This window comes from Glandiceps talaboti, chromosome 7 (assembly GCF_964340395.1).
Source record: "Glandiceps talaboti chromosome 7, keGlaTala1.1, whole genome shotgun sequence".
Classification (NCBI taxonomy): domain Eukaryota; kingdom Metazoa; phylum Hemichordata; class Enteropneusta; family Spengelidae; genus Glandiceps; species Glandiceps talaboti.
The window spans coordinates 1365308-1387677 of NC_135555.1; the positions used below are offsets into that span (position 1 = coordinate 1365308).

The 22370-nt window shown below is 34.2% G+C and overlaps 1 protein-coding gene across 1 annotated transcript; it reads right to left on the minus strand.

Annotated features, from left to right (window-relative positions):
* Positions 1–1076: 1076 nt before the first annotated feature.
* LOC144437678 (protein VAC14 homolog) lies at positions 1077–22060 on the minus strand. The gene is made up of 17 exons (XM_078126683.1): positions 21836–22060; positions 20641–20791; positions 19781–19948; positions 18521–18583; positions 18184–18291; positions 17173–17282; positions 16722–16828; positions 14196–14330; positions 13431–13545; positions 11960–12098; positions 10931–11000; positions 10025–10232; positions 8027–8201; positions 6810–6928; positions 6175–6254; positions 5503–5659; positions 1077–1547 (listed from the first exon to the last, which is right to left on the minus strand). The coding sequence occupies exons 1-17, from the start codon at positions 21934–21936 to the stop codon at positions 1388–1390; spliced, it is 2166 nt and encodes a 721-aa protein (XP_077982809.1). The 5' UTR covers positions 21937–22060; the 3' UTR covers positions 1077–1387.
* Between the last annotated feature and the right edge of the window lie 310 nt (positions 22061–22370).

Below are 22370 nucleotides of genomic sequence, written 5' to 3' on the forward strand. Positions count from 1 at the left end.
ATGTACCTCTGTTAGCCTACTGTATAAACACTGTATGTACAGACTTGAGTCAACCCAGAGTACAAAACACTGACTGTAGACTTCAAGCAAGTGTCCTCACTCTAACAGATTCTGAACACACCATTTGTATTGAGTGCTGGTATAAAAAAGATACAATATTGTGTTGATAACCTTGGCAGTCTTCCTGCTGTCCAAACAAACACTAGTATACCAATAAACTTAATATGCTGTACCTCCAGTATTACACAGTATCAGGTTAAAGCCATGTTGTCCACTAACCATCAGGTCAAGAACTACCACTGTACTTTAAATTAGTGTTGATAATCACTTTGAAGTTCTCAATAAACAGGAGGATTTCTCATACACTTGGAGTGCCTTCTTGATAACAATGAAAACTACTTTTTACTTTTCAGAGTTCCACAAACTACAAGTATTTTGTTAATCACATTAATAAGTGGCTTTAGTTTGTAAATACCAGTCAACCAACCAACCAACCAACCAACCAACCAACCAACCAACCAACCAACCAACCGACCAACCGACCGACCGACCGACTGACCGACCGACCGACCAATCAATCAATCAATCAATCAATCAATCAACCAACCAACCAACCAATCAACCAATGTTGGATGGGCATGTCCTCATCTAAGACAACAAATAATTCTAATGAGCACTTAGTTCAAAGAATTCAGATAAATAAACTGTTGAGAAAACCAAACAATGCCAATACACAAGTAATAAGTAATTCCAAGCAAGCATGCAGTTCTGATAAACATAGCATCATGGAGGTAGGAACACAGGACTATCTCTATGCATATTGTATACAGATAACTAAACTGGGTATTTAACCAAAAAGTGATAGAAACCAAATATTTCAGAAACTAAATATCTGGGGATAAGTAAAAAGAACACAATAGTTCAGATATCAAGGCAGTTCAGATAATCAAACAGTTAAAACAAAAAACAGTTCAGATAACCAAACAATGAAAGAAACCAAATATTTCAGAAACTAAATATCTGGAGATAAGTAAAAAGAACAAAATAGTTCAGATAACAAAGCAGTGTAGATTTTTATTAACTGAAATCATATTTCTATGTCAGAGAATAGATGGATACTCAAAAAGTCTTGCCAGGAATAATTAAAAGTCATTAGACTTCTGAACATTGCTCCTGAAAAGAACTTGTGTGTTATGCTAAAGAGCATATCATGCAGATTCATATAACAGCTCCATTCATATAACAGTAATCCTTCCACTATTCCCTGCAGACACTCTTTTCCTGGTATTGTATTACTATTGTAGTAGGAAGTCTTGTATTCAATACTCTGTATTCTTCTAATGGTAGTACAGTAATCACTGTCCAATTCAAACCAAGATTTGAAAATTTAAAAATCCAGTTTTCTGACAGCTTGTACTTCTTCCATGTTCCTAGCCCTTGGTCTTTTAGCTTTGGTGTGTTCTAGCTGTATTTTTTTGAAATGATCCAGTAATTCTTCAAAATTGATAGTTTTCAGATGTGGTCTATCTTCAGGAGAGCTTGTGGGTCTGCAATGAATGCAATTATTATGATGGCATGATTTGTATTTCTTATTTTACGACGACGTTTCATAATTTATCCTAAGAGTATTAGTCTTACAATATCATACAAGATACAGATGGTGTGTCTATCATGAATCTTATATAAGCCTTTGGGGAAAAACATCAGACATGGTAAGTACTTGTACGATAATGTCTAGACAACATGAATACAGAGAGTTAAATTTTAATCACCTAGTACTATGATCAGAACATGCGACACTAATGAAAATTTCAGTTTGAGTTTTTATGACAAACAAATCTACTAAAATATTCAATATGATGAATTTAAACATAGCAGGTTGAATGATATGCTACATGTATTAATATATACAACAGTAATGTGTATGGACAGACAAGGTGTTTGTAAAACCCATACCGGTAGATACTAGAGGAAAACCGGCAAACTGATAATAGTATGGCATATTGTACCCAAGACAAGTTGATAGCATGCAAACAAAAAATATGGAATTTAAACCATGATCTTTCTACATCATGGCAATGCTTATATAAATCATTAGTTCAGCAGTCTCAAAACAGGAGTCAAAATGTCAAAAATCACCATTATCTGTCCATTTTTTTCATAAATTATACTTGGAAGGTATAAGGATATTATTCCCTAATATTTTTCCTCAGTTAGTTGGAAAATAATAGTGACATAAGGGTTTGTCACTATTTGTCTTTTACCTTGTAGTAACAACACCCCTTAGATTACTCATATTTGTTTTTTGGATGAATAAAAGAAAATGGGAATAAGGCCTAAAAAAACATTGTTTTGTTCCGTTACCTGACCCCACCTAGCTTTTCACTGCCGACCCTTAACTTTTTAAAAAGTATTCTGGAAAAAATTAATAAAATTGCCAAAATTGTGAAGTCTCACGGGAAATAGTGGATGCGGACAATATAAAACTGTTCTTCCAATCTGTAATGGCTGTACAACTGATAGGACAAAATAAACAACACAGAGACCATTTGGAAAACAATGGAAAACCTGAACTAGACTAGACACTCACACAGAAAAAAAATACAATAAAATAAAATAAAAAATCTACCTACCCCACCTATTCTAAAATTGAGCGTAATTGGAACCACACAATTTTTTTTTATTAGACCTAATATCTAATTATTTACCAGGTTCACAATATTCAAATACAGAAAGAACATATCATTCAACACATAATACCACACACACACACACACACACACACCACTTCTTCTAGCTATGTCAATAGTAATTATAACAATTTCCTTTTCACCTTGTATTTCTAATCAAAATCAGCAATGTAATTACAATATCCAATCTACATGTAATAAACCAGCAATTGTACTAAACAGCAATCAACACTTTATTACACAGATATAATATTTCAAAAATATTTGTCTAATTATAAACCATCAGGTGATTAACATCATACATTAACTTGATTATAATATGCTATGAAATTCTAATATTTCTCAATACCACATACAGATATAGTCTTTCACTGGACCAACCTAATGAATAATAATGTGGCATACCATTTCTATGTTGACTATCTGTATTTATCATGCAATATTTCAGTTCTATTTCTGTAAACCACCTGGATATAAAATATGTATCTATTGCATGTACTTGACCTGATGTTGACCTGTTGTTATATCATATGATATCATAAATTTGTCTATTTCCCTTATACTAGACTATGGTATTTCTTTCCTTTTTACTGACCCAATATTGAAGTAACATACTACACATTTGTCTATTTAGTTTATACTATAAGCCCTTTCCTTGCTACCCCAAAATTGATTTATAACAGAAATTTGTTTATTTCATTTGAATTACCTGCTGGTAGACTAATTATGCCAGTGCCCTGTTACCCCAAACATTATGCAAATACAAACTTGTTTCTTTCATTTATACTGAACTATAGTATGTCTTTCCCTTACTGTATATTTTTCATGTGTATTTGACTTCAGCATACTCTTCCCTTGCTACCCTAAAATTGATGTAACACACACATTTCTCTATTTCATTTGTTATTAATGTGTCCTTCCCTTGCTACCCCAAAATTGATGTAACATAAAAATTTCTCTATTTCATGTTTTTATTAATATGCCCTTCCCTTGCTACCCCAAACTGATGTAACACACAAATTCATCTATTTCCTTTATACTGGACTACAGTATGCCTTTCCTTTACTTTCACAAAATTAATGTAAAATACAAATTTTGTTTCTCTTCCATAAATTAGTCAGTATATTTATGTTATTTTCTGATTTTTACAAAAGATCAGTTGCAAATCAAGATGACTTTTTGATAATCCTGTCAGCTTAATAAACAATACACACATCTAGCCCTCACCTATTTATGAGTAACCTTTTGGTTATATAATAAAAAAACATATTTTTTTCCATACAATTAGTCATTATATTCATATTAATGGCCTGACCTTGCCGTGTGGTGTTGTCGTCTTTATATCTGCATTCATTATCATATTTCACAACTAGAGATTAAGTTTGTTATTAAAAATCTAAATTGAAATTCATGATTGATTGATTGATTGACAGCTAAAGGGGTTATACACTATACTACTGTAGTGTGTATTGCTGGATAAAGTTCCAGAAGTAGATGAAGTATAAACAAGGCAGTGAACAGAGATATCAACATACTTAATACATAGGGAGCTTCTTCCATCAGTTTTAAACCTGCAAAGCTCAGACTAAATACAGCATGATTCATTTATTATTCATATTATTATATTTTATTCTATATTTCATATCATTCATATTATTATTGCTGCTAGCTACACCACTCAATGCATAGAAGACAAGCTCTCAAAATGTGAAATTTCCATATATAAAAACAAGATGTATCGTTATCTTTGTAATAACGCCAATAAAAATGTGATTAAATACAAAAAAACAACAGCATGTGTTTTGGTTTGATGATAAATCACACTGTACATGATCCACATTTAGCTAAGCTTAGTAAAATCAACCCCCACTGAATGGAGTTAGGTAATAAACAACTATGTGTTATACACCATTAACAAGATATGAAACTAAAACAAACCATTGTACAGTATATCAGGTATTGATTACCTTGTAACCATCTATCACAGTTTATCATTATATCATACTTGAATTGTGGTCATTTTATCACATTTTTTGTTTATTTTACTCAGTTGAATATAGTCCATGTATAGATATCAAACAATAACACATAAATTGCACAAACTATATATACATACATTACATTACATTACATACATACATACATACATACATACATACATACATACATACATACATACATACATACATACATACATACATACATACATACATACAGACATACATACATACATACATACATACATACATACATACATACATACATACATACATACATACATACAGACATACATACACACAGACAGACATAAATACATACATACATACATACATACATACATACAGACACACACACACACACACACACACACACACACACACATCCATCCATCCATCTATCCATACATAGTCACACTAAGAAACCTTAGAAAATAGATGAAAGTTTTCCACACTAATCATGGCATGTAAACCACATGATGGATCAGTTGACCTCACTACAAAGCAATACTAAGGTTTTCAACTTACAATCAAACCAACCAGATGATCTCATTCACACATTTCCTATGATATATCTATCAGTGAATACAAATGCACACCTGTACTCTTTTTATCCTTAGTCTGTAAATGACTGGAACAATCTCACAAAGAATGTTGACTTTTTTGAATATTCAATGTAGAAATGTTGGCAAAAATGAAGTCTTTACCCCTTTGTCTTACTAGTACTGTCCACACATGTACGTACACATGATACTTATTAGTGTTAGAGTCAGAAGAAAGAGACAGACACCATTTAAATGAGTACCATATCTTACCTGTCATCTTTAGGCAGTAGTTGATAATTAGGAACACAGTCTAGTCTATGACGTAGTGTACTAAAAGATGAACTCTGAGGAAGCAACATCAACAATCCATATAGACTCTTCACTAGGTACTGATTATGATCTAAATCTAACAGCTGTAGTCGAAGGTCTAAGTTTGAAGATAGAAAATTGAATTATTAATACTAGTATTATATCATATCTTTGCTTAGACAACAATTATGAGGTATAAAACAGGTTAGATATGCAAGTGTATTATTAGTAGTCTTTTATTCAAATTTGAGACTCTTCAGCCATATTTTCTGACAGGTGTTGTACGTTTCATATTTTTCATCCATCTTTTAAAAATTCTCACTTTTGTTTGAAGTTTGTGCATATTACTTAACTGTGATGAACAAACACAATATCCTTCCTCATCCTTCCCAAAAAGTGCACTCATGATGGTTAGTACCAATCTGATGTGGTGAATACAGTTTGATTTATTTATTTACCTCTATTTCCTTAGTTTTTATTGTTGTCAATTTTGGTGTTCAGAAAGGTGTTCGCTCCCAGAACAACAAATTGAAAATGCACTCACCACAACAGTGAAGGCTGCCCTCAGTGTTCATAAGTGGTAGAGGTATACCAAATGAATAGATTTATTTCAAAATAGTGTGTCATACTTACAGGTAAATATTGGTGACTCTATCAGTTGTACCAGTTTATCAATCTCTGTCAAGAAATCTACCGTCACTTCAAGATCACCACTGATATTCAATGTCAAGGAATATATATCACCAAAACGTTGAAATGTGAACTCAAATATAATGACGGAGCCTTCCCAATGTATTGTACAGCTCATAAGCATGAAATATATAGAGATGAACTTTTGTGGCTTGCTAATTTCCCCTTCAGTGACAAACTAGACTAGTTCAGATCAAACTATTTCTGTTGCCCTATGTTCCCTACTATAATTTTTATCTTTGATGATACAGGGTTGTAGTTGTCATTTTATATCGACAAAATAAACAAACTTCAATGCAATAGATTGAAGTGAGCCAGCAATGTTTGTTTTCAGTGTGTGACTTTAGTAGTGTATTGCCATGGTGATGAACTATATGCAATACTATAGAATCTCTTATCATATTATTGTGTTGAATGATATATTCCCATCAAGATATAACAGACTATAAAAATATGAAAACCAGATCAGATTACACTTTATAAAAATAAAGATACCATTATAGTTTATTTGGATAGAGTAGATGGAGATATAAAATGAGATCATTGACATTTATTTTAGTATTATTTCCTAAGGATACAACAGATGGAGTAAATCACAGGCATGTTTGTAGTTTTGGGTCAGAAAGCATAACGATACCGTGGCAACTGGGTTGTGACACCACGACTTGTATAAACAACTGAATAACGCACAGCTGTCCTGTAACAAACAAACAAACAAACAAACGAACATGATGGCCAGTACTGACATTGAATGTTCAAGGACTCTGAGTTCATAAGGACAGTGATAGATTCTTACTTCCTGTCAAAAATTTGAAGAATCAAAAATCTAAATTTTGCTAACATCTCTTCAGACAAATAAAGGATGTGTTGACAGCTGATGTTACCTCAATAAAGATGGCGGCAATATGATCTCAGCAGTGACTCTCAAGTGTCTGGTCATATGACATGTGACATCAACATTTTAAAATATTCCCTAAGCATGCATATCAGGTGTCAATGAAAATCTAGGATTTTATCTCTTCAGACATTTAACTCCGGTGATATTACCTTCATTAGTCATGATGGTTATAGTTTAGATTGTAACTAAGTGATTGTTAGTAGATGTTATTACATAGCACTATTTGTACTCTAGTCACTGGCAGTGTTTTAATCTAAGGTTTAGTAGGACTTGTAACTGAAGGATAGCTTCAGGACTTACATATACAAACACACTTTAGAACTAATTCACAGTGACACAGACAGACACAGGTTTTAAAATAGAAGCAAATTGGTGAAATATATATTTGGCTACACGAAGGTAGTTCATCACAATACATGTCATATTAGTATTACAACATTAGATATTCATTCCCTTACATAACGACAGACGCTTCCCTCTGGACGTCGTTACAGGGTTCCATTTGCAAAAAAGAACTTGTTTAAAAAATCATTCTTACCATCAGCAGTGGCCATTTTGAACACAATGTGACAGCCTCAAGTGAACGTTTATTTCATTATGTAAATATACTATTTCTGTTTTCATTGCTGTGAATTATGTGTATTTTTGTAACATTTGCTGATGAGTCTGAAGACAATTTTCTGTGTTTTTATATGCACACAATAAAGTTTTGAATTGAATTGAATGTCACTAACACCGAGTATATTGATATTAGTCCTTTCAAAATACTTGATTCATTCTTATTCACTACAATGAAATTACAATCTCTCTTTATCACAACCATACATGTAGAGTCAGAGGATAGAGATACGACTGAAATGATCAGTGCAGTGAGGTAAAGTGTGCATAAAATGTTACCTTTGTTTTTAGGTCTTTGAGCTGATTTCTGAATTCAAATAATTCAGTTGATGTTATTAAGATACTATTCAATGTTTGTACCATACTGGAAGCAAACTTCAATTCTTCTTCATGGATAAGAATTTCTGATAATGCTCTGTAAATGTCTTCAGAGTTCAGGAGTAAGCATAACTGCCTGTTATAAGGAAAACAAAAGACAAAGATGTTACAACTATAGAGGGCAGTCATTAACTAGAACAAGTAACTACTGTTCTTGCTCATAAACTGTTGTTTCTATACACTCAACTACATTTTTTTTCATCATTTTCCTGATAGTCCCTCCTTAAAAAATATGTTTCATGTACATACATCATTGCAACTGAGTCTTAAATGTTCATATAAAAAATGTAGCATAAAAATAGTGCCAGTAGTTACTGCATCAGTGTTTTATTTACTTGTAACTTACATGACTTCTGATACACATTGCATTCATTCATTCATTCACTCATAAACATACTCGTCAAAAAAATGATGAACACACACATGCATACGTATGTACATACATACATACATATACACATACATACATACATACTTGTACTCCGGGTGGGCGTTAAATTTCGACTGACAGTTACAAATGAGGGCTATTGACCAATCAGGGAAAAGCGTGAAGACAGGTGTATGAGCAGAGTAGCAAATTTATCAAATGTTAGTGGCGGGAGTGTATTTTCTATGTATGAGATCCAATTAATGGCATCCAGGGAAGAGTGATTAGACGCAGACAATCATAACAAAAACATGACCCCAGACTGTGACTGAACAGATAAGACTTCCGTTCACACGTTGAACACTATTTTTGTAATAATAAACATTACCTCAGAGTGTATTTAGAAGGTGAATAAAATACACATACAACAAGGTAGACGGTATAATGGCAGGGGGAAAGCGACGGTTTGCTGTTATGACAGCTGAGGACATAGATCAGAAACTGAAGGCAAGTGTACTGAAAAACACACAGAAATACACTGAAAAAAATACTAGCTCATCATGCAAGTTTGGAATAGTTGGGCCGAAGATAGGGATGAAGACGGAATGGACAAAAAGTCACAATAATTGTGGACGGTATTGCATTGTAGTAGTTTGAATGGTGTATTTTACTACAACTTGCGAGAGGTAGACGGTACTACTATTGCTTCGTAATACACGACATTTCAAAAGTTTGAATGATGTATTTCATTTGCATGTAATTAATATGCTGTTTCTTTACACTAGACACATATAAACAATTTCGCTGAAAGTTGTATTTTTGATGTCAGTAGCCAGGTTTACGTTTTATCAGTGGCGATTAAATTTCATATCACTAGTTGCATACACATGATGGATGTGATTGTATTGAGTAGTTTGTAGTATGAATGTCCTGCATAATAATATCAAGCAAATACATAGTGGTATGAAATACACTGTACATTGGGATGTAAATTGCTATTTTCGTCGTGCAACATAGCGATATACGTGTGTGACATTGAATGTTGACACAGGCGTGTATCCAGTTTGTTGACACGTGTCAGCTTCGATTGGAAGTCACGTTGGCGTCAGGGTGTCTTGTCGAAAATCAAAACATAAACAATGGGTGTATGAACTTTTTCCTGGTAAGAATATGACACCATCGAATTATTAGCCGGGGTACAAGATAAATGCCATCCTGGCAATACACGCCTCCTACGTCGGCGTGTATTTACCCGGACGGCATTTATTACATACATACATATACACATACATACATACATACATACATACATACATACACATACATACATACATACATACACACACACACACATACATACATACATACATACATACATACATACATACATACATACATACATACACACATACATACATACATACATACATACATACACACACACATACACATACACATACATACATACATACATACATACATACATACACACATACACAGAGAGACATCCCATTTGTGTTGCTTTGACTTACCTAATAATAAATGAACCTCTGTCTTCAAGTAAATGTTTATCTGTACTAAATAATTTCATCAAGTTAACCATAAACTTGATAAAATAAAGATTCATGCCTGGTACTGGTGTTGCAGACTGCATTGCAATGTCTGTCATTTCATTACTGATTTTACCCTGACCTGCTGGAGATGATGCAATCTCAGCTAACACTTCTAAATCTAATAGAACTACCTGAAAAGTTACAAACAGAACATGTTTAGGTTCTCATGCAGGTCTCTGAAATTTGACTTTTTTTAAAAGGGAGGGCGCTATTCACATTGCTTATCCTGATTGGCTATCCAATATGCAAAACGTAATACCTGATGATTTTTTTGTTATAAGCCTTTTTTTTGGTAATCTATTCAAAATAACACATAGCTAGTATAAAAGTTAATTGAGTCTTTTCTGATGCTTTGTGCACAAGAAAATTTCTATGGTTTTTGTATTTCCCTGTGTTTGTGAATTCAGCAATAGTGTCCACTTTATATATTGCAACTTGTAAATTTCCTAGTCATGTATTTCTTGAATGGTGTTTCTTCTTTACTTGTGTATATTTTCCCATTTAGTTATTCATTATTTATCTTGAAATGAAATTAGTCAAGTGTAAATAGTCCCTTACCACTATAGTATTTGATACTTCTACTTCTACACTGTGTAAACATCCAAACAGGATTATCAACACACAGGTGTAACGCTGGCGGCGTCCTATAGATTTCACCCGTGTTCAGGTGTGCACGATTTATGAGATCGGTCATATCAATGCTGGAGAGGGCAGACTTGAAACTGTTTATTGACTTTGATTATTGAATGGATAGTGGTAAGAGATTTAATTCTGGAATTGTCCAAGGAATCAGTGAATATACATCAGAATATATACGATATAGACTTACTTCATCTGAAGGATCTGATAATGTCTTCAACAAAACAGGAAATAACTCTTCTACATGGTGAAATATCTATAGAAATAATGGAAATACATTTATGTCAATGGTATATGAATGTAGAGATGTAGTTGTTAGTCATTCATATCTGGGGGTACAAATGTGAAGTTACTTGGAACATTTACCAAATGTGGTATAGAATCATCAATTTGTAATTCTACCGTTTACAAATTAAATAGATAGATATAGCTATATCATATATCAAATTTAGTGTTGAAATGTAGATACAAATAATTACTACTGGTAGGTATATTATTTACTATACTTTGGCTTGAATTTATAGACTTACTGATGATTTCATCTATGCTGTGTTTTGATATATTTAAGGTTAATTTGATAACTTCATTTTACCTTACTTGGTATTTTAATATGTAAATGATAGATCCATTTCAAGACAGACATCCTGGTCTGCATAGAGTTGTGTAATAAATGCCTTGATTACCTTATGTAAATGATAGATCCATTTCAAGACAGACATCCTGGTCTGCATAGAGTTGTGTAATAAATGCCTTGATTACCTTATTTGGTATTTTAATATGTAAATGATAGATCCATTTCAAGACAGACATCCTGGTCTGCATAGAGTTGTGTAATAAATGTCTCGATTACCTTATTTGGTATTTTAATAATGTAAATGATAGATCCATTTCAAGACAGACATCCTGGTCTGCATAGAGTTGTGTAATAAATGTCTCGATTACCTTACTTGGTATTTTAATATGTAAATGATAGATCCATTTCAAGACAGACATCCTGGTCTGCATAGAGTTGTGTAATAAATGCCTTGATTACCTTATTTGGTATTTTAATATGTAAATGATAGATCCATTTCAAGACAGACATCCTGGTCTGCATAGAGTTGTGTAATAAATGCCTTGATTACCTTATTTGGTATTTTAATATGTAAATGATAGATCCATTTCAAGACAGACATCCTGGTCTGCATAGAGTTGTGTAATAAATGTCTCGATTACCTTATTTGGTATTTTAATATGTAAATGATAGATCCATTTCAAGACAGACATCCTGGTCTGCATAGAGTTGTGTAATAAATGTCTTGTTAGGACATCTACCATCGGTGCTAGTTGTAACTTCACATGTTGATGCTGGTGCCTGCGAAAAAAAAGAGGGAATACCATGAGTTCACTATTGATAATTATGTATTTCATCATAAGCCTAGAGTTGTGTGCCTGTGTATGGAAAACCACACAAGTCATATAGCCATAATTGTGGTACAGCGAAAACGTTCATGAGTATGTTTATCACATGGCAGATTGTGTCTGATCTCAAATACCTTCAAATCAAACCAAAGTTCTTGTAAAATCATATACAGATGATACAAATGGATATAAAATAAGAATTATATTATATCATGCTACTATGCGCCATTCTGATTGGATAATAACTGTGGTAAAATCCCATTTTACCACGGCTGGCAGTGGTAAAATGGGCCCCTAAACTAGCATATGAATAGTACTCACAAAAATGAAGCTAGTGTTCGTTCTTATACCAATAAGTTAACACTTCTTCAGAGTAAAGGTATGTCAGGTATCCTGTCCAATAGTTTGGGTTACAGTAGTCCAAATAATTCCACTGATGACCTTGCGATCGAAAGCAACGATCGATCAGTGGCTTCAACACCACTGGCCATGGCTGATAAGGTACAAGTTCTCCCATGCAACGAGCCGTCAGCGTCCTGCTCTCGTTGAATCAAGCAACACCAATTTAACTTTTAACCATCAGTCAAGTGCGTCAGGATTATTTCAAAACTGTACAGTTTCAGGTTCGGTCAATGTTCAATTTGTTAACCATTAAATTAAAGTAGACTGTGTAACGTCGCGTCTCTGATTTACTGTCTCGCGCTTTCTCCGATTCAACTGGTTCAACGCCGCGGGCCGAGACATCTATTTTTAGCAGTGTACAAGATTGTATTGTTCTTATGTAAATATCCAAACAAAATTGTTACTTTCTTTGACCTCTTTCCCCGTTTTCTTTGTTGCTAGTTTTCAACGCGTTTTCGTTATGCATTATATGATGTAAATAAAGTAATTTGTCAATACATTGCAATGCAGTGTATGGTTTGTGTTCATGCAGTGTGTGTGGGGGACGACATGAACGTATCCACTCATCAAAATATGCTCGTTCACGACGATCTATTACAGACGATCTTTCTCTGTACGTGCGAATTCGCCTTTTCAGGCATATAAATAACCACAGAATCACATTTAGAAGAAATAGACACATATTTTGATATAATATAATAACAATAACCTCCGCCGAAGGCGGGTATACACTCGAATTTGGTACAATTCGCTCCATATAGCACTCGCCATTCGGCTCGTGCTATATGTCGCGAATTGTACCAAAATCTCGTGTATACCCGCCTTCGGCGGGGGTTATTGCTTAAATCTTTTACAACACTAATTATTCAAATCTCTGACTTACTGTGTCTCTGGTTTATCTGTTTGCTGGGTGACACTTTCCTCATCATCTTTATCATCTTCTAGTGTTATTAGCCTTTTCAAATGTTGGTTGACACTATTTGCAACCTCTCTGATATCTGATGAAAAGTTAAGGTCTTATCTCACAAAAGCTAGATTAACATCATTGATATGGTTCTCCTATATTCCTAGTCACACAGTCACATTATCAAGTACACGTACAGTCTTTGGTATACAGTTACTACACAAAGACTTTTTTTTGACACAAATTCACACTTGTGGAAATAACAGCTGAATGATTCTAAATTACTTGTTAAGTGTGTGTGTTTTCATATATCAAATACAGTGTTTATCATGTGTTTATTATTGACTCAAACCCATCCCCTCCCATTACAGGTGATGTTCTCCCCTTAACAAGGTGACAGGGCACAGAGTTTGAACTACAGTAATTCATCAGTGCCCTGCTTAATCACAATTTTCATACATCATCGTCATCATCTTAATATTCAATAATGAATCATGCTTGAAGGAACCAGAGAAGTGGTCACCACTACCCAAGTCTTGTTCAATTCTGTTTCAAGTGTTCATCCATTTTAAAAATGAATGACAGTTCATAATTCCATAAACAAACATGTCACTGCCTCTGGTATAAAGAAAACAACTTGAAGCATAACATTACTCTTATTTTCCCCACCTCCTTCATACAGATGGTTTACAAAAACATTTTGTAAAATAAGAATTACCACTATTATCGAAGCTGAAAGGATACTTTTCTTGTTATCTTCATAAGCAACACAGGGTAATATTGCAGTTAATAACCCTGAGGCAAAGGGTAGCATAGTCCTTCCAGCAATGGTTAGGAACTCTTTTAGCCAGGTTATAGCCGTAAATTGTATTAACTCATCTATGAAAAGTAGAATATAGGAAGATTCAAGTTCAAGTTTCAACTCTGGTTTGTCGGACGGACGGAGGGAGGGACGTACGTACGTACATACGTATATATGTATTCTTGACAGCATCTTCCCATAAACCAAATTTCATCCCTCACCATTTTGAAACAAAGTATATTTCCTGTCCTCCATGGTCATATCAATGCAATGTAATAACATTTCATTACCTTGTGACTGGCAATGTGTCATTATTACCCTGAGACTGGCAATGTGTCATTATTACCTTGTGACTGGCAATGTGTCATTATTACCTTGTGACTGGCAATGTGTCATTATTACCTTGTGACTGGCAATGTGTCATTATTACCTTGTGACTGGCAATGTATCATTATTACCTTGTGACTGGCAATGTATCATTATTACCTTGTGACTGGCAATGTGTCATTATTACCTTGTGACTGGCAATGTGTCATTATTACCTTGTGACTGGCAATGTGTCATTATTACATTGTGACTGGCAATGTATCATTATTACCTTGTGACTGGCAATGTGTCATTATTACCTTGTGACTGGCAATGTGTCATTATTACCTTGTGACTGGCAATGTGTCATTATTACCTTGTGACTGGCAATGTATCATTATTACCTTGTGACTGCCAATGTATCATTATTACCTTGTGACTGGCAATGTATCATTATTACCTTGTGACTGGCAATGTATCATTATTACCTTGTGACTGGCAATGTGTCATTATTACCTTGTGACTGGCAATGTATCATTATTACCGTGTGACTGGCAATGTGTCATTTATTACCTTGTGACTGGCAATGTATCATTATTACCTTGTGACTGGCAATGTATCATTATTACCTTGTGACTGCCAATGTATCATTATTACCTTGTGACTGGCAATGTATCATTATTACCTTGTGACTGGCAATGTACCATTATTACCTTGTGACTGGCAATGTGTCATTATTACCTTGTGACTGGCAATGTGTCATTATTACCTTGTGACTGGCAATGTATCATTATTACCTTGTGACTGGCACTGTATCATTATTACCTTGTGACTGGCAATGTGTCATTATTACCTTGTGACTGGCAATGTACCATTATTACCTTGTGACTGGCAATGTGTCATTATTACCTTGTGACTGGCAATGTATCATTATTACCTTGTGACTGGCAATGTGTCATTATTACCTTGTGACTGGCAATGTATCATTATTACCTTGTGACTGGCACTGTATCATTATTACCTTGTGACTGGCAATGTGTCATTATTACCTTGTGACTGGCAATGTGCCATTATTACCTTGTGACTGGCAATGTGTCATTATTACCTTGTGACTGGCAATGTGTCATTATTACCTTGTGACTGGCAATGTGTCATTATTACCTTGTGACTGGCAATGTGTCATTATTACCTTGTGACTGGCAATGTATCATTATTACCTTGTGACTGGCACTGTATCATTATTACCTTGTGACTGGCAATGTATCATTATTACCTTGTGACTGGCACTGTATCATTATTACCTTGTGACTGGCAATGTGTCATTATTACCTTGTGACTGGCAATGTGTCATTATTACCTTGTGACTGGCAATGTGTCATTATTACCTTGTGACTGGCAATGTATCATTATTACCTTGTGACTGGCAATGTACCATTATTACCTTGTGACTGGCAATGTGTCATTATTACCTTGTGACTGGCACTGTATCATTATTACCTTGTGACTGGCAATGTACCATTATTACCTTGTGACTGGCAATGTGTCATTATTATCTTGTGACTGGCAATGTATCATTATTACCTTGTGACTGGCAATGTGTCATTATTACCTTGTGACTGGCAATGTGTCATTATTATCTTGTGACTGGCACTGTATCATTATTACCTTGTGACTGGCAATGTGTCATTATTACCTTGTGACTGGCAATGTGTCATTATTACCTTGTGACTGGCAATGTGTCATTATTACCTTGTGACTGGCAATGTATCATTATTATCTTGTGACTGGCAATGTGTCATTATTACCTTGTGACTGGCAATGTGTCATTATTACCTTGTGACTGGCAATGTGTCATTATTACCTTGTGACTGGCAATGTGTCATTATTACCTTGTGACTGGCAATGTATCATTATTATCTTGTGACTGGCACTGTGTCATTATTACCTTGTGACTGGCAATGTGTCATTATTACCTTGTGACTGGCAATGTGTCATTATTACCTTGTGACTGGCAATGTGTGAATTATTACCTTGTGACTGTCATTATTACTTTGTGACTGGCAATGTATCATTATTACTTTGTGACTGGCAATGTGTCATTATTACTTTGTGACTGGCAATGTATCATTATTACCTTGTGACTGGCAATGTGTCATTATTACCTTGTGACTGGCAATGTGTATTCAAAATATTCACCATTTCTTCAAATTTCACGTTGTGGGGATATTTTTTAATCTCTCGTAAGAATTCTTCAAGTGCCGTCTCACACCTGTTACAAAAACATTAACATGTAAAAATCAAATATCACATGAAATAGAATGAATGAATGTATTAAAGAACAAATGAATGGAATAGGATGTATGAATGGATAAATACACAAGACTTCTATATGCCTGTACATGTAATTGTGTCGATAGGGGTTTTTCATTGGTCAACTACAAAGTTAAATGAATAATTTGCATAATCTGACCTGGTGGTCATGTAAATGTCCTTCCATATTTGATACAAAGGGTTGTCAGACAGTACACCGAGTTACATGTAAGTATATTGCAGAATCTGAGTCAAGGTAAGACCATCCAGTAAAGAGTTTAACCTGAAAATCTCACCACTTACATTTTCCTTATCTCTTTACTTTGATCTCCCAAGATATAAAGCATACCATCTAATATTTCTGGTAAGAATATTAACATATCAATGTGTGGCACAGAATCCAATACAATCACCTGTAAAATAATACAATTAGATAGTATTGCCCAATTCTGTTCTTCATTCAGCCATGGAAAATATGAGTGACCTAAGGGTCCCTTATCACTACAAGTTGCTAGACAAGTATTGACAACCGTTAGGTCACGAGTATTTTCTGGCTGACTGAAGAAAAATATTAGTATAATTATACCATTGCCAATAATATAAAATAAAAATCAAGGGAAAGCAATCACAATTTTGAGCGTTTTGACTCATATTTCGAACACAGCAGAACCAATGACGTAGACACATATTGTCATGACAGATGCATGTTGCCGTGACGTAGAACGAGTACAGATTCCATATTTTTTTGTTGAACCTGGCTCGTGCATGGTATAATAAATGATACAGGCATACATAAAATGAAATATTTTGTGTTATATTTTCCTACACATTACTGACAGGGAGGTTATAGGCTAAACTTTGCCTTGCAGTTATATATGTTCTGATTTCCATCATGTCTTTTCTATGCAAATATTCATGTCAAAGTTTTCTATCTTGGTGGGTTATATTTACAATAGATGTTGTGGGAAGTACAATGATTTACAACAACTGAATAGATTTCAGCTGTTCATTGTCTTCTATGACAGGACCATTTCATTATATTTTGTTGAAGTCAATCTTATCTTTCTGCTAGTAAGATGGAAGTAGAAATTACACTATACAAGCAATTTCTCATATCTATACAATTGGTTACTTTTGATCTTCCTTGGTGAAGGATTTCTCTGATGTGTATTAGATCACTCAAGACATTATGAACTAATGATGGAATCTGTCTAGATATCGTCGTGTCAGTGCAGTAAGGTCATATCTGCCTATACAACTGCATAGTAGATACAACCTTTCGGCACAGACACAATGATACACTGATATACTTACCCAAGACACTATAAACTGCCTAGCAAATGAATGTGTTGTATAAATTCTCTCTCTGACAAGTGGCATAAATGATACAAGATCAAATGACTGTGATTCTGTCACAATGTCCTGTAAGAATAATCAACATATACAATTTACTACATTGTATTCAAAGTCATTGCACAGTTTATTTACTTCATCCGTTTTACATGGTATGATATAACTACTTGCAATATGGTAATAACTTGTATCCTAACACAGAGTACTATTTTCAAACAGCGTGTCTGTCCCCAGCAGCAGTTCTGGGTTGACCTTTGACCCTGTGTTTCTACAGACATTGATATGACACTAAACTTACCTTCATAAGTCTGTCTAGTAGTTCTGACCCATTCTTGACATTAACATCAGGATCAGCAGCAAGCTGAAAACAAAAATGGAATCACTTTAGAGCACTCAGATGTTTCAAGAATATACGATCCATCATTTTCAAACTTTACTACAATCTTCTGACCTTCTAGTTCTAAAATATTATGTGACTGATTACTTCTACTATAAATGAAATCAAAGAGAGGAAATAACTAGTACACATAAGGACCAATAACAAGTTTACAATGTCTGTATTTCTTGAATCCCAAATGCCTTTGATGTAAAATTTGATTAAAAATGTATAACTATGTATTTTATTCTCAGTACAATTGAATAGCAAAACCATTAATTATTATCTTTACCGTTTTCATAAAATTCTTTCATTTTCATGTTGAAAATAACTTTTTTTAAATGTACATCTCATTCCCTTCATATTCATGTAAAGTTTGGGAAAACTTTGCAGACACTGTACATTTATCACATTCAAACACTACTGTGTGTACATATAGTAAATACTGGTAACTGTACTTTGCATATTATATATCAATTTTTGCTAAAATATTAATGTTTTGTTCCTGATTATAGTTCAAATATAATTGTGCTTTGTATGTGTTAATGTTGATGTTTTGCTCAAAACAATACAGCAAGAATAACCACAAAGTATACTGTATGATACATTTGACACATTTTATAAATTTTATACAAAACTGCCATGGAGAACTTTCATACAAAGTGTAACAGTAGCAGACTGATGTCAAATGAATGAATGTAAGTTAGATAAATACTGCCCTCTAGTGACAAGTGCTACAATGAATGTCCACAAGTGCGATTTTGACATGTTTATATATGATGTAAAAACCAAGGTAACATTGAAGTGGTTGCCACTGCGATGATCAATACAATGTAAAAACCAAGGTAACATTGAAGCGGTTGCCACTGCTATGATCAATACAATGTAAAAACATGGTAAACACATTAAAATACTAACTGGAAACCCAGCACTGTACATCACATTACATTTTAATCAACTAATCCACATCTCAGTAGTACATACAAAACTGTTATCATTGAAGGTTGTCAAGTTTTGGAATTTTGGTTTACTTTAATAGAAGTGTGAAAATGAAGTTCAGCAATTGCATTGACACTAGACCCCTTTTCCCATAAATGAATGTTGTTCATTTATTGGGCTTATATGAAATCATGTGATCATCACTAAGCAAGCAATGGAAAGGAATAGATAATACTGTCTTACCTTACTTAGTCCATCAAATACTTCATTAAAGAATGCAAGTACAGACCCCCTAGCTACCTTGACAATATTATACAGTGCTTCACAGGCATAGTATCTGACACGACTGTCTGGGTCAGAGAAACATGCCAATACAGGACGTATCATCTCAGCTAAATAGTTGCCAGATTCCTGTTTAACAATACAAAATACATGTAGACTACAATTATTTTGTAAAACATGAATTTTATTTTATATTGACTCGATAGTGTAAACAATTTGTGAACACTCTACATTGCATATGAACAAAACAGTTTTCAAGATTTGAGACAAAATATGTGAAGTGCAAGCGTAGTATGAACATTGTACCCAATTTAACTACATGGTAGATTTTGGAACAATTACAACATCTGTGGTTCAGACATTCTAGTTCATGGTATGATGTATATCCCACAATTCTGTCTGATTAGAGATTAGTATCCACTACTGTACCTTGGACTATATTGCTAATTTCACTTTTCATCACTAATATACTTTTATCTTGCCAAAAATAGACTGATTGGATGAGTCGTAAAAATGTAATATTGGAATCACCAATACTGTTTGTCTTCTTTGTACACTATATTGAAAGTAAGGTACAAATTTTACTGGAGGTGTTGAGTTAACTGGAGGTGTGAAAAGGTTTGCTTTGATATATGTAAATTCAGGTGTGAAAGTACTTGTCAGTTATATGCATCTAACTGTCCACCTTTTGTGATAATGAACATACACAGTGACTGTGTTATAAGATAGACCCTCCACAAAGTGGTGGAGGGTCTATGGTTATAAGACATATCACATGCTAGTATTCAATTATTTGTTATGGACTAACATTTGATACTAACCTTTCCTAGAGCTATGGCAGTAGCTGCTAGTCCTATTAGTCCACCCTTACGACTGTTAGGATTATGTGACATTACAAACTCATTGGTTAATACATTGACCAATCGTTTGATCTGTTCTGTGTTATTGGAAGCTACAAACTCTTTTCCCATCCTGGTCAGAGAAAAAAAAATCAGAAAAAGACAGAACAAAAGATGAAAATGAGAAGGCAAACATCAATTATGTTTACTTTATTATGATTCCAAAAAAACAACCCTAATATACAGCAAAGTTTATATATAACAAATACACATTTGGTGGACTACTTTGGGAATGAAATGACAGATATTATTATAGATAGTGTGGTCGATTCAAGGTCTGTTCTAGAATACTGAATTTTCTACCAGCAGAGAAAGTAAGCTGTGCAGGAACAAAAATCAGAACAGATACAATTGTTGTTTGTGTCTGTCTCTTGTAGTGGGTGATTCATATACATTGTAATACAATTGTTGCATGTTTCATTTATTTATTTCGTGTTTAATTCAGGCCCATATAAAAGGGGGAAAATATAGATAAAGAATACAGAAAGCTAAATACTGACAAGTGTCTATCTTTTAATGCAGATAGTGATTTACTAAATAAGGACTAAATGGAAGACAGTGCACAGCCCTGTCATAATTTGAGACAAAACAAAAATAAGCCTCATATCATGACAGCACCCTACATGTGGACCATACCTTGCAGACCTATGCACAAATGTATATATATCAACCTGCAAGGAAGTCACATGTAAGTATTACAATGTATATAAATCACTGTCTGCAAGAGACAGAGATAAGCAACAAATGTAGTATCCGTTCTGACTTTTGGTCCTGCAAAGTTTACTATAGTACTTTCTTCTGCTGTATCAAGGTGTAGTTCATCAAACTTTTCTTTTCTAAATTTGACTTAACACTAATAGTACATCCATTGTCAACTGTGTGAACAATGGTACACACCGTACATATCCTTAAATGACCCCAACTCCCAACCTGAGGACCAGAATTTGAAACTTAGTTGTTAACTTGTGTGTCAGCCAGAAACATAAACTCCACGTGTATCTATTAACCACAATTTGGGGGTTCAGCTCATTCTCTGTGAGACATTAACATTACAACTTAAATACTGAAGGGTGGACAAGAGTATAAATATTCCTAAAAATTAAGTTTGAGTACACACCTTTCAATTTCCAACGCCGCAACTTTTCGTTTGTCATACAATTTGTCGTTCAAAGCCCTCACACAGGCTGCATTCAGCGGTGCAAAATCTCTCTCTGTCATCGTGAATGATGTTGGTCGATCCCCGATCACTGATTTCTAAAAAATCTGTTTATACACAGGCAGGTGAGCACATTTTAACGACAATAATAATATGTTCACCTCTTGGTTTCTGTCTGCTTATCAAGACGACATCAGACCTTCACCCGCTGAAGCAGCTACACCATGTAATTATAACCCTGCCATAATCCTTAAACGTAACTCAAACTATCTCAATTTAAATACTCTCAAAGATTTTTCTGCGCTAGGAATCAGAGAAATATAATACAAATATTTTGCCGTATTTTTTGTACGTTTGTGGAAGCTCTGTCATCGAATTTAGACTGTTTTTTTTCGACACGAGTGTCGTGTATCTAAAGGGGGTGATGGCTATACTTCAGACAGCCACCAACTTAATCTTTATGAAACAAATGCGTGGATTCGTCTGTAGATCAGAC

Coding starts and splice junctions, on each gene's coding strand:
- LOC144437678 (XM_078126683.1), bottom strand. CDS start 21,936: ATGACAGAGAGAGATTTTGCACCGCTGAATGCAGCCTGTGTGAGGGCT. Junction 17,283..18,183: donor GGCAGTTTATAGTGTCTTGG/GTAAGTATATCA, acceptor ATTATTTTACAG/GTGATTGTATTGGATTCTGT. Junction 6,255..6,809: donor TGTGATTTACTCCATCTGTT/GTATCCTTAGGA, acceptor ATTGAATATCAG/TGGTGATCTTGAAGTGACGG.